Here is a 13,591-nt window from a genome sequence, read left to right as displayed (position 1 = left end):
GAGATTTGTGGGGTTCCCTGAGCTCCCTACTCCCACTCTACATGAGAGGAAGCTACTGGCTTTTACCCCAAAGGCTAAGTGCCATGGAACTATCAGTTGGAAGCCGTCAGATGGGATAGCACATATACTTCTAGGTAAGCAGAGCCCAAGAAAATAAGGATTATTCCCTAAAAGTACCCAAGGGACATGGCTCCTTTCTCTGCTTTATTGGCTATTCATATCCTTGAATTAGAGGTCTTTTGTTTTGCCCTATTGCTTATTGTATTTAGTGGAGAAAAGTTTCAGAGTTCTGCCCATCCCAAAGAGAAGGAACCCCTCTATATTTCAAACACAGTAAGATGCACTCTTTCTAGAACAAAACAGAGCCTTAAAATAGTCACCTCTGACACAGTACACTGGGGCAGGGAGGCAGAGTTCTCTAGTCATACTCGCCAGAAACTCCAATTCAGAAACCAGGGTTTATGTGGTTAACAGCTCAGGCTTTAGGCAGGCATGGTAGCTCACACTTATAATCCTAGCACTTTGGGAGGCTGAGGCAGGAGGATCACTTGAGGCCAGGTGTTCAAGACCAACCTGGGCAACATAGCAAGACCCTGTCTCTTAAAAAAGAAAAAACCGGCCAGGCGCGATGGCTCATGCCTATAATCCTAGCACTCTGGGAGGCTGAAGCAGGAAGGTCACTTGAACTCAGGAGTTCAAGACTAGCCTGCGCAAGAGTGAGACCCCATCTCTACTAAAAATAGAAAAACTAGCCGAGCATCTTGGTGCGTGCCTGTAGTTCCAGCTACTCGGGAGACTGAGGCAGGAGGATCCCTTGAGCCGAGGAGTTTGAGGTTGCTGTGAGCTAGGCTGATGCCACTGTACTCTAGCTTGGGCAACAGACTGACTCCGTCTCCAAAAGAAAAAACCTCAGGCTTTGAGACTAGATTGCCTGGATCAGAATCCTGTTGTGCTACAGTTTCCTCATCTGTACTCTGGAAATTATTATAATTAATAGTAACTGACTCATAGAGCTGTTGTGAAGCTTAAACCTATGTGAAGTACATAGAACAGGGGTTGGACACAGTAAACTCTCAATGCTAACTAATATTATCGCTGTGCTTGACACTGTATAAAAGAGAGTTCATTTGTTTCTCACAACAAGCCTGTCTTTTACGATGTGTGGGCTCCAGGGGGCTCCAGATTAGGTAGTTGGGGTAGAGCTGGACCCAAGCCCAGGGCTGGAGCCCCAGAGCTGTAGTTCTGCCATCATGCCAGCTGCCTCTGTGAAGAAGCCAGCACTGCGTTAAGATTAGTTCAGTGCCTGAGTTCACCCCATCCTTAGCAGCTACCGCCAGCTGAACTTCCTGTCCATGTCAGCCCCGAGGGGCAGAAGGTCTTGTGGTGCAGCTCAGCAACCCCGGCCCTCATCGTCTTCCTAACTTTGTTGTTCCCCACTCCAACAGCCCAGGTGTATCCTAGATTTGCACCATGGCTTTTTTACAAGTGCCCACTCTCCACAGGGTGATGGTACTCAGGATGCCTAGAGTGTCTTCCAAGGGGCTGGCCTCTAACCCAAACCAGAAAATGTCTGATGACAGACCAGTCTTCATGTTTACCATCAAATTCAGTCCTAAACCTGCCTTCCCTCTTCTGTTTATTAATATTTTTAATTATGGTAAAATGTGGGATAAAATTCATTTTTTGTTTGTTTATTTTTTGAGAAAGGGTCTCACTCTGTCACCCAGGCTGGTGTGTAGGACGTGATCATAGCTCACTGCAACCTCAAACTCCCAGGCTCAAGCCACCCTCCCCCTGCCTCAGCCTCCCAAAGTGCTGGGACTACAGGCATGAGCCACTGTGCCCAGCCTGCCATGTTTAGGTGTACAGTTCAGTCTGTCTTTCACTCTAGACTTGAGGAATTTCAAATTCTCAGAGAAACTTCTTATGAAAGGAGCTTCTACTCCAAATGAAGAAATCTTCTTAAAGTCTAACATATTGGCTAAAACTGTAATTTTTTCTTAAGACTTTTTAATTTTTTTTTTTTATTTATTTATTTTTTTTTTTGAGACAGAGTGTCACTTTGTTGCCCTGGCTAGAGTGAGTGCCGTGGCATCAGCCTAGCTCACACCAACCTCAAACTCCTGGGCTTAAGCGATCCTACTGCCTCAGCCTCCCGAGTAGCTGGGACTACAGGCATGCGCCACCATGCCCGGCTAATTTTTTCTATATATATTTTAGTTGGCCAGATAATTTCTTTCTATTTTTAGTAGAGACGGGGTCTCGCTGTTGCTCAGGCTGGTCTCGAACTCCTGACCTCGAGCGATCCACCCGCCTCAGCCTCCCCAGAGTGCTAGGATTACAGGCATGAGCCGCAGCGCCTGGCCTAAGACTTTTTAATTTTTAATGTTACTAAACACCATGTCCTATGACTTTGACCCGTTGGAGAAGGTTGAAATCTGAAACATCTACCCCATATCCTAGGTATAATTGACATTTCCTCATGATTTTTGGTAAAATCATAGCTCAGAATAGTTGAGCCCCAGCACTTTCTGTGGAAATATAGACCAGACTGTCTTCAAACTCGAAGGCACTGCAGACTCCTAAGATGGGTTAAAGACAAGTGGTCTTGAGTCCACTCATGAAACCAGGAGAGTGACAGAGCAAAGGAAGGAATCAGAAGAAAGTCCCCAGTGGCTCTCTTCAAAAGATGGGGGACACGCATTTCCTCAGGACTCTGAGGCTCCCCTCCTCCCGTCCAGGAAGAACTGTGAGTGGCAGGGCAAGCTGAGATTCTGCCATGGGGGAGGACCTCTCTGCTCCTTCCTCCTGATACTGGCAGGTCTGTATCCAGAAGTGGGACTGACACTCACCTGTGCAAGTTCCTCAGACCCTCCTGAGGGAGTTCTTAGATTGGATTTATTCAGGAGCATTTGAATTCATCACAGGAAGCTTAGTGTTAAAATCAGGCAGGTGGCCTGCATGCGGCCACTCTTGGCAGTGCCACAGGGGCCTGGGATCATCCACTCAAAAGGGAAGCCTCTCCTATCCCTCTTGTTTTATTTATCCTGACAGAAATGTCATGAGAGGGTCTGAGGAGAAGAGTGGTATAGTCGTGGGTCTTTAATGCTGTGAAATTATCCTTTAAACTCACGTGGAATTTCAAAATGGAATGCCATCGAAAACTGTGGCCACAACCCAGAAATGTTAGCTCCATGCGGAGAGGTACCGTGGACTGCCGCATTCTTTCCTGTGTCCCTAGCATCCAGCACAGTGCCTAGTCCCTGGTCGGGACTCAGTGCATGTGTGTGAGTGACACAGTGAATATACTCCCCAAATTTTCAAATCAACTAAGCAACAATGACAGGAACCTTTGAGACGTTCTTTCTGTGTGGATTTTCTCTAAGAGACTGTTTGACCCTGTGGAACACATGAAGTGTTTGTCCTAGTCCACAACCAACTAGCCTTAACTTGAAAAGTTACCTCTCGGGACCTCAGTTTCCATACTCCAAAGAAGTTGGAACAGATGATTTCTAAGATGCCCCCTTGTGCTGCCGGAGGCCTTAAGTGCCCCTCTGGGGCTGGCAGGCTACATTTAGGTGACGTGCTGGAGGTCAGGAGGAGGTGGTGATGTCACGCTAGTAGTAATAGTTACTAAGTGACCAGGGTCAGGAAGCTTGTCTTACTGGTTCCGTGAAGAAGCCACTGAAAGAAATACTGGGGGCATCTCCCAGTGTGTACCACTTCTCATCTTCCTAAAATCTTCATCCCTGCCATTTTTCAGTTTTCTTGTTCCCTGGTAACGAGCATTTTGCCCTTTCCGTATGTTAGCTCATTCAGCCCTTACAGCAGCCCATCTTACAGATGAGCCTCCGAGACACAGAAGTGATACTCAGGACCTTGCCGAGTATCCACTTTGCGGAGAGGGTGGACCCGCTACTCTCCTTCGTCCCAGTTCTCTTCATCATTTTCCTTTACTTTTTTGTTTTTAATCTTTTTTCCTAGACCTGCCACTGGCTCCAAAATGAAGAGTTTGCCAGCTCCTAATTTAGATAGTTCATGAAATTTACCTTCAGACTGTCCGTCCAGCCCTGTTGAGTTACAGGAGCCCCTGTTGTTGGTCTGTTCAGTGACTACTTTGTAAAGTAGGAGGTTCCCCTGTGGAGTGTTCCCAGAGGCCAATGGCCACGTCTGGGTTTTTATGCATTACGTGGGAGAAAGCCATGGTGCCCACATGATTCCTCGCAGACATAGGATTCTGTCATGTGCCCGGGCATTTTACAGCCTCTGAAATACGTGAAAGGAACTTCACCTTTCTCCTTTTCCCCATGCCTTGCTCAGAACACATGGCCAGGTGAGGCTCCCTCTGCTGAAAAGACTTGGGTATATGATGAGGTTCTTAAATAACCGTGCATGAAATCACTAATTACTATCTTTGCTGTGACATTAATAACTTGTGTTATTAAGCTCACGTGCTCTGCTCTGACCCTGTGTTCATATCTCAGAAATTCCATGGGTGTCCTCAGATCAGCATGAATGGCCCAGACATATCCAGTAGTATCACTGATACTTCTCCAGCCCAAAGCAAAGAAACCAGCTGGATGTTTAGGCTTGATGCTGTGTCTGGGGGGATGAATGGGTGTTTCCATTAGACCTCTTGCGTTGCCGGGGCTTGCTCATCCCTGCCCCCCACGTTGGGTTCACTTCTCTCACTTCTCTTCATCTTGGCTGCTTTTAACTCCAAGAGAAGCTCCCTAGGGGACCCCAGGGAACAGAGCCCCTTTCCTGTTGTGGCCCATTCTCTCACTCGGGCTGCGTCAGCACAGTTGGCACGTCCAGTGTTTGCTCCTGTGTCCTGCTCTGCTCCTCGTGGAGCCTCGGCCCTCTGGGGGCCACGCCTTAGGCCTGTGGCCCTCTGTGGTGTGCCTGGCTTCAGTTCTGAGCGAGATGCTGCCATCAGCAGCCCTGCAGCTGGCCAGGAAAAACGTGCACCCTCTTGGTGGCTTTTTCAGTCCATTGAGCTTCTGGTCCTATGATAAACTGGAAAGCCTCTTTCTGGGTTGTGGAGGAGTGGGTTGAGCCCTAGCACCGCTGATGAAGCAGGCGTGGGTGGGGTGGGCTGTCACCGGGCAGCAGCCTGCTTCTCCCACCCTGGTGCCTGCTGTTCAGCAGAGCTATGGGAACGGCATGTGGCACAAACCCAGATGCCTGGGCTTGCCCAGTGTGGCCCCTGAGCTTCTCTGGGGAAGTGCACACGTCTGTCTGTACTCGGAGTGCCTCTGGTTCCTGTCCAAAGCTGGATTAACCCAAGTTTGAATTCCATGTGTTATTCCATGCCCACGAAGGATTAGGTTTGGGAAGAGGAGACAGCATGATCTACGTAGGGGGCTGTCTGTAAGCTGCTGTGCCCTCCCTCCTTGTCTTGAGATCTGACCCCTGCCACTGTTCTGCTGCAGCTCTAGCCCCCCAGCTATCCAGGAGCCATAGGCCAGCTTTGGGGGTCAGCAGGGCCTGCCTGGACATTTGTCCAGCTCAGTTCAGGGCTTCAGCAAGACTTCTCTGGGCTCTGCAGAGGCTGCTATGCTCAAGAGTTTGTAGACTCAGGATCTGAATCTTCTTGGGCCAGACTTGCCCCTACCACCCCCTCCTCAACCCTTCACTCACCACCTGCCCTCCCCCAAGCTGCCGGAAGTTCCCTCTGCGAGCTGTACAGCCTAGTGAACAGTAGGCTCTCCGCCCACCCCCAAGTGGCCACCTCCTGTGCACAGACCCCCTGTCCCCAGCCTTTCCCACGGTCTTCCTCGTGGAACACTGTCCAGTTGATGAAGAAGATTCTTGGGGAAATGGGAGTGAGGGGACAGGGGACACAGGCCTGAGACCCCGCTGGCCAGCAGCAGGTTTCTGGCTCATTCCTGCTGCTGGCCGGCCACGGGTGGCCTCACTTGTGTCCCCAGGGGCCTCAGCACTGTGTGAAGCTACACACTCATCCTTTTCATTGCTTTTATTTTAGGAAGATGATGAGAAGTTAATTGAGGAAATCCAGAAGGAGGCTGAAGAGGAGCAGAAGAGAAAGAACGGAGGCAAGAGTTCCCCCCGCAGCACAGCCGTTCCAAGCACGCGGCAGCCCAGGGCCACATGGGGGTCCCGCCGCTGGCCCTCGACCCAGCCGGAAGGGTGGGGGGTGCTGCCCCTCAGGTGTCCTCCCACAAGGCCACTGTTCAGGCTGGTGGGAAGGTCACCAAAGCCTTGGCTGTGGTTTGGGTATCTTCTTGGTGGTGGGGAAGTCCCGAGGGGTGGGTTTGCGCTCAGGAAACGAACAGAAGCCAGACCCAACTAAAGAGCCAGTAGGCCCACCCTGACCCTTTTGAGGTTAAAAAAGGGAAAGAATGGAGGCGCTGAGAGTGGCCCCGTAAGGCTCTAGCTCTAAAGGATGCCCCTTGTGGTGCTGGATGGACGGGGCCTTCCAGGCCACCGCTGGGGAGCGTGACACTCTTGAGAAAGAATAGTTTGTCCTTGGTTTCTCGTAATGGCAGTTGGGGGTGGGTGTCTGTTTCACATTTTATGCTTTCATCAACCTTCTTGTTGGGGCACCACCCTCCCTACAGAGTGTGCTGCAAGTCCGAGGTCACCCCCCTCCACACCAACTGCTCCAGGCTCCTTTTGGCTCCCCCAGCTCTGGCGGGTGGGACCAGGGCAGTGAGTGTGGCCCGTCCCAACCTAGATCCAGCTAAGTTGGTCTAACCTGTTTTTCTCAACCACATCCCATCTCCCTTTCAGAGAACACCTTCAAACGCATCGGGCCTCCGCTGGACAAGCCTCCAGAGAAGGTGCAGAGGATGGAAGCCCTCCCGAGGCCCGTCCCGCAGAACCTGCACCAGCCGCAAATGCCGCCCTATGCCTTCGTGCACCCGCCCTTCCCCCTGCCGCCCGTGCGGCCCATGTTCAACAACTTCCCGCTCAACATGGGCCCTATCCCCGCACCCTACGTGCCCCCGCTGCCCAACGTGCGGGTCAACTATGACTTTGGCCCTGTCCACATACCCCTAGAGCACAACTTGCCTATGCACTTTGGCCCCCAGCCACGGCATCGCTTCTGATGGCCCAGACCCGTTCCTGGTCTCCCATCCCCACCACGAATCCCCACCAGGCATCGGAGGAGCCCGTGCCCTTGGGCTGTAGGATAGAGAACCCATCCCTCCCCAGGGCTAAGGGCTCCACCGATGCCTTCCAAGGAGGGATGGAGGGTGTGGGAGGGTAGGTTGGTTTTCTTGTGCTCCTCCTCTGGGAAGGGCCATAGCTCCTTGAAGGGTGGCCACAAGCTGGTGGCCCTCTGGGTGCTTGTAACAGGATCGATCTGGCCTTCACTGGGCCAGAGAGAGAAGGGCAGTGAAGCCCTCTTCCTGGAGAGTCAAGCGTAGTGGCCCTGTCTGTGCCGTGTCACTCACATCCCTGCGAAAACGACAAAGAGGAGATGATTTGCCTCCAGTCCAGTTCCCCTAGCAGACAACAGGAGAAGCCTGTCAGAGTTACAAACCACGTAGGCCTGCCTTCCCACTGCACAGACGCGTCCATGATAAAGACAAGTAGCACAGAGTGGAGTTGGAGAGAGCTGAGATTGGCACTGCCACCCCCATCCGGGGCCCGTCAAGAGTGGCCCTTTCTGCTCTGTGCGTAGCTGCAGGTCAAGGACCCAGGGCCCGAGCTGAGCCCTGGGAAGCAAGGCAGCCGTGAACATCGCACTTGGGACCCAGAGGCCTGTGCTCGGGGGGCTCTCCTTCCTCACGGGAGCTCGAGGTTGGTCCCATGAAGAGGTAGCAGAGCCCGTCCACAGGCCTGGGAAGCCCCATGGGCTGGCTGTGCACTGCAGCCCCTCGGGGCATTACCCAGTGCCGGGAGGGCAAGACAGTGTCCCTCACATCCACGCCCAGGTGCCACCACAGTGACCATTCACGAGGCCTCCTCTCTTCCCTTTTAAGGCCCATTCAGATCAGACAGCAGCAGAGAACATCTTGTGGTGTGAGTTTTGTTCTGTCATTTATCTAAAATGTTTGTTCTTGTTTACTCTGAACTTACCCAGTTTTCCATGGCCTACTTGAATTCCTAAAAAGTCAAAGTAGAAATCGGTTACCTAGGTCAGGCAGCTGCGGGAGGCTGGATGATTCTGAAACTTTGGCCAAACAAAAGATCATCTCGAGGTAGCTGGGAGGGGCCTGGGCAGCCCATTGCTGGGGAGACACCCCTGCACCAGCCGGGTGATGAATAGCTTTTCCCCCAAGGTTTTCTGGGGGGAGGAGTGGGCTCCCCTGGAGGGCAGATAACCCCAGATGCCACCTAGTGGGGCGCCCACCCAAGGTACTGCCCACTCTGCCAGCTGTGCTGCGCCTGCTGTGGCAGGGCCCAGGCAGCAGGTCCTCTGTCCTTCCTCCCTCTGTGTATTCTCTCAGCGGCTGGTGGAGGCAGGTGGAGGCTGATGTCCTGGCCCCCCAGGGGGTGAGGGCAGCTGTCCTTTTCCTGGGGTCAGATGAGAGCTTGGGCCTGCCGCGTTCTCAGCCACCTTCTTCCCTTCCTGTCTGGCCCAGGTCTCTCGCTACACCTGAGGCACTGCACCGGCCTCTTTGCCAAGCAGAGGCCTGAAGCTTCTGACTGCCCAGCTGGGAGCCAGCCCTCCTGAACGCAGACGTCCTCTGTCCTCCAGTGTTGGCCTTCCTTGTCTTTGTGTTGCCCTGGGGTTCTGGGAAGTTGGGAGTACACAGACCTCAGAGATGGGGCTGAGCCCAGGGCCTTCAGGGCTGTGCTGTGTGTGGGCCGCAACAGGGCTCGGCCGCCCAGGTTGTCAGGAAATCAGGCACTGTCAAGCCACCATCAGCTCCTCAGATGCATTTCAAAGATTGAAGTGGGAAAAAAGATCTAGATGCCCGTTCTTTTTTGCCTCTCCTCAGGATACAGGCTTTGAAGACAGGTGGTCACCTGGGCATGGGCTGGGGGGCCCTTCCTGTTGGGCTGCCTGAACTTTGTTACTAGCCTGAATGACAGTGCCTTGGAAAGGTGGGCTCCACGTGGCAGCGACAGTACTCTAAGTACCTTAAATGCGTGTTCCCTGCACTTCCCCAGGGAGGGTCCCTGGGAGCAGAGTGCATCAGCAGGTGGGGGGGTCACCCCAAGCACTGCCCCTCAGAGCCTGGCCCAGCTGCGGCCTGCACCCTGGGTATGTGGCTCCCCCAAGGGGCAGATTCAGGATTAAGGAATCTGCTGCTTCTGTGGCAGCTACAAGGACAGCCGTGGGGCAGGTGGCAGGTCTCAGCCCTGGCAGAGGAGAGGGGAGACCAGAGTGATGTTACCCCTAAGGCCAATCCTTAGTTCCAGCTGTTTCTGGCCACACTTACCCTGTAGGGAGGAAACTGCTGCTTTTCACCTCTGAGGGCACCGACTCCTAATGATCCCTGAGCCAGGCAGGCGCAGGCAGCCCTCGTGGCTGCACACAAGAGCACAGTTGCTGACTCCCAAAATGGCCAGAATGACCCCCTCTGCCCTGCAGGCATCCCAGTGTTTAGAAGCAGGGGCCTGGGCCTCGGGCCTCCTACCTGTACTGGTGACAGCTGGGGAGAAAAGGGCCTGGCCGTCTGGCCAGCCTGCAAGTTGGCTCGGGCAGGAGGCCCTGGGTAGCTGGCACCTTCACTCTGGGCCGCAGGGCGATAGACTGCCTAGCAACAGTCCCGTTTTACTTGCCTTAAAACTGGAGAAAGGAATCTAGTATTTGCACTTAGCGAAAGTTTTAAAAGCTGAAATTAAAAAATGTGCATGATCTGTCACTTTGTATAAAAATAGCAAAAAATGATTAAGCAGTTCATTATACTTTACCTTCTGGTAGTAAAAATAGATTAAATAATTCTGTTTAAACTACTGTGTGTAAAAAGGCTGTATCATATGTAACTCGGACTTTTTTGATGTAAATAAATGTTTGTGCATTCTGCTTCCTCTAGCTTCATTTCTCCCCGTTTCTGCACCAGCGGGCCAGTTGCAGGGCTGCAGAAGCCGCAGCCTTTGCTGGCAGGTTCCTTGGGAATGATTAGATCTCAGCTGGCAGCCGCTCTGCTCCCCGAGAGGAAGTGCAGGGCTGGGTCCCAGCAGGAGAGGTAGGATTTCCCCACCTCTCACCTGCCGGGAGGAAGATCAGGTGACCTGTTAGGTGCATCCTGCTTGGGCGGCTACTACCCAGGCCCAGATTGGGCACAAAGCGTTTGTTTATTTGTTTTTTGGCACAGACTCCCCTTCAAGAAAGTGCAGCCAGTCCCTCTTCCAGGCCCCTTCCCCAGGTGGGGCCAGCTCAGCCCTGGAGAGCATCCTGCAGAGAAGCCAGGCACTCAGGGCCCTGCCATGTGCCAGGCCAGGCAGGAATTGGACACTAGACCTGGAAGGGAGTCCTGGGCACAAGCAAGGCTGTGACCCCCATGCCAGGGGGACATGGCACTTTTTAATAAAACGTGGGCTATCCTGCAATTAGCTTGTCACCCAGGCTGCAGTGCAGTGATGTCATCATAGCTCACTGCAGCCTCCAACTCCTGGGCTCAAGCGATCCCCCTGCCTTGGCCTCCCAAAGTTACAGACATGAGCCACCGAGCCCAGCATAGCAACTTTTTATTGAACAATTTATCTTTTTTTTTTTTTGCCTTGTCTGAAAAAAAGTATACTGAAGTACAGTTTCAAGAGAAAAGTTACCCCCATTCCCAGCTTCTAAACAATCAGCATGTGTTTTTAATGTCCACGCCACCCAGCCCTTGTTCACATCCCGTTTTCTACATATCTGCAGCAATTTCACAGACTCTTCCGCAGTTTCAGTGGATAAGTAAAGGCTATCCATCCATTCTGCTGCCATCTTTTTTCCCATCCTCCACCCCAGGTAATCAGGTGATGTTCCTCCTTGCTTGTCCCCACTGCGGGGGCGCATCAGGGCCTCTGTATTCACAAAACTTTTTTTTTTTTTTTTTTTTTTTGAAACAGAGTCTTGCTCTGTTGCCCTGGCTAGAGTGCTGTGTTGTCACCCTAGCTCACAGCAACCTCAAACTCCTGGGCAGAAGCAATCCTACTGCCTCAGCCTCCTGAGAAGCTGGGACTACAGGCATGCGCCACCATGCCCGGCTAATTTTTTGTATATATTTTTAGTTGTCCAGCTAATTTCTTTGTAGTTTTAGTAGAGATGGGGGTCTCCTGACCTCGAGCGATCCTCCTGCCTCGTCCTCCCCAAGTGCTAGGATTACAGGCGTGAGCCACTGCGCCCAGCCTGTTTTCACAAAATTTAATCAGCACCTTGGGCCGCAACTTGCTCTTCTCCCCTAACAGTAGCCACGGACTGTCCTCCAGGTCTGTAGATCTGTCTGCATCTAATTTGCGCCTTTTGCGCCCTCCATGATACTTCATGTAGATTTGCCACAAGTTACCCTACCATTCTCCTATTAAGGAAAATGCGGGTGCCTTCAGTGCTTCTGCCACCACGCACGACACCTCGATGAACGCTCCCCATGTAACTGAGGCTTTGATGTTTCAGAAGATACATTTCCGAAAGTGCAGTTGCTCAATCAAAGGGGCGGCTGGCTGGCTGGATGGATGGCTTCTGCTGGGTTCCTAACCTGCAAAGCCTTGTCAATCACCCCGTCACCGGTGAGCGGCCAGCCCTGGGCTGTGGTCTTGCCCCTCAGTGGGACATCTTGTGACCACACTGTCTGAGTCTGTCCTAAGACACATCCTCTGGAATCTGATCTCAGGAGGCATCACTCATACCTACTTTCCTTACTTTTTTCTAACTTTCTTTTCTACTTTCTTTAGATATAGCTTCTTTTTGGTCAGGTCCAATTACAATCTATAATTGTAATGTGCCAACTTTTATTTTTCCCATCCTGAACACATTGCCACACTAGGAAAAAAAATTTTTTTCCTTGGAGCCACGGTGTTTTATTACAAAAATAGAATAAAAACTTGGAAAACAAGCCAGGCGCAGTGGCTCACACCTGTAATCCTAGCACTCTGGGAGGCCGAGGCGGGAGGATAGCTTGAGGTCAGGAGTTCGAGACCAGCCTGAGAAAGAGCGAGACCCTGTCTCTACTAAAAATAGAAATTAGCTGGATGGCTAAAAATACATAGAAAAAATTAGCTGGGCATGGTGGTGCATGCCTGTAGTCCCAGCTACTTGGGAGGCTGAGGCAGGAGGATCGCTTGAGCCCAGGAGTTTGAGGTTGCTGTGAGCTAGACTGACGCCATGGCACTCTAGCCCAGGCAACCGAGTGAGACTCTGTCTCAAAAAAAACAAAAAGAAAAGAAAAAAAGGAGACATGAGCAAGTGCTTCTGAAAATGTTTCTAATTAGCTCTCTCCCTTCAAGAACCTCATGCCATAGGCTCCACCCGCCTTCTCTCTTAGTGTCTTGCAGTCATCGTCCATGGCTGGCACGCAGCTGACACCACCCAGGCCACTGCCCTGGGTCTTTTGGACGCCTGGGGGGACGTGGTCACTTCTACCTCCGTGATCTGTCTTCCCTGTTGGCTGGAGTGAAGTCCGACCACCAGTTCCTCACACGGATCCTTCTCCCTCCCTCCGCACATCGGGCAAAGACGGCCCAGGACTGGCCCCTGGCTTGGCTTCGCTTCCCCGCAAAAGGTGCCACTTAAAAAACACATGGGAGGGACATGGAGGGCATGCAAGCTGTTGGGCCAGGTTCCTCTCTCCCCTCTCCCACCTGGCCTCACCCGCAGTGGGGCGCTGAGAGCCGCCCAGAGGCCATCCTGGGTGCACTTGTGCTCAGAGTCCTCCTGGGCGGAGGGCCAGTGACAGGTGTCTCAGTCCCAGCTCCACTACCTTGTAGCCGCCTGGCACTGGGCAAGGCACTTAGGGGGAGTCACTACAGCATCTCCCTCAGGCTGTGAGAGTTTGGGGACAGGAGACAGGAAAGGTACTTGGCAGAGGGCAGCACAGAGCGGCCATGGGGCTGGTCGTCTGCGTAGGACAGTGCTGGAACCCTCACCAGGTGGCTCGGGCCCTGCCATCCCACAAGCTGCGCTGTCCCTCACCACTTTGGGGCGACTCCAGGATGAACAGCTGGTCCACTGACCAGCCCAGCCCCGCCCGCCTCTCTGTTAACCCCACATCAGACCCTCGGGGGCACTTAGTGACACCCATGCACTGCACTGCCTGCGTGTCGCCACTCACCTGGGGGTGCCGGCCGGGCGGGGCACTAGGAAGGTATCGTTCAGCTGGGCAGTCGGGGCTCTCGGGCCCCAGCAGGGACGACAGAGAAACACGCAACTCAAACACCAGGCGGGTGGGAACGGGGACAAGGCATTGGAGGGACACACTGGGAAGGCCCAGGGGGCTGGGAAGGCTTCCAGGAAGGGGAAACAGAGCTGACAGGTGGCCGAGAGGACAGACTCTGATCCGGGACTGTGATTCAGTAGGTTCGGGTGGGTCCTGAGGATCTGCATTTTGAATCAGCTCCTTGGGACTGGGCTCACGCTGGGCTTGACAGAGACTTCCCTGAGGGCAGGAAGCCTGGCAGAGGCTGCCCGGTGGCCTGTGGGTGGGAGGGGAATCAGGGTGCATCTGAGAGAGGCTCAGGAGACAGACTA

At 53.0% G+C, this 13,591-nt stretch overlaps 1 protein-coding gene across 3 annotated transcripts in view; it reads left to right on the top strand.

The window, feature by feature from the left end:
* RNF216 (ring finger protein 216) overlaps positions 1–9,165 on the top strand; it is a 153,050-nt gene extending 143,885 nt beyond the window's left edge. For 2 of the 3 annotated variants that reach the window (XM_045541257.1, XM_045541258.1), the window contains exons 16-17: positions 5,990–6,059; positions 6,757–9,165. In XM_045541257.1, the coding sequence (XP_045397213.1) occupies positions 5,990–6,059; positions 6,757–7,076 (390 nt within the window). In that variant the 3' untranslated portion in view covers positions 7,077–9,165. The remainder of the gene's footprint in view (positions 1–5,989; positions 6,060–6,756) is intronic. The other variant, XR_006733186.1, reaches the window with a different exon arrangement.
* The last annotated feature ends 4,426 nt before the right edge of the window (positions 9,166–13,591 follow it).

The sequence above is a fragment of the Lemur catta genome, chromosome 2 (assembly GCF_020740605.2).
Source record: "Lemur catta isolate mLemCat1 chromosome 2, mLemCat1.pri, whole genome shotgun sequence".
NCBI lineage: Eukaryota > Metazoa > Chordata > Mammalia > Primates > Lemuridae > Lemur > Lemur catta.
The sequence above is the reverse complement of the archived record's forward strand: the minus strand, read 5'-3'. Positions and strand labels throughout refer to the sequence as shown.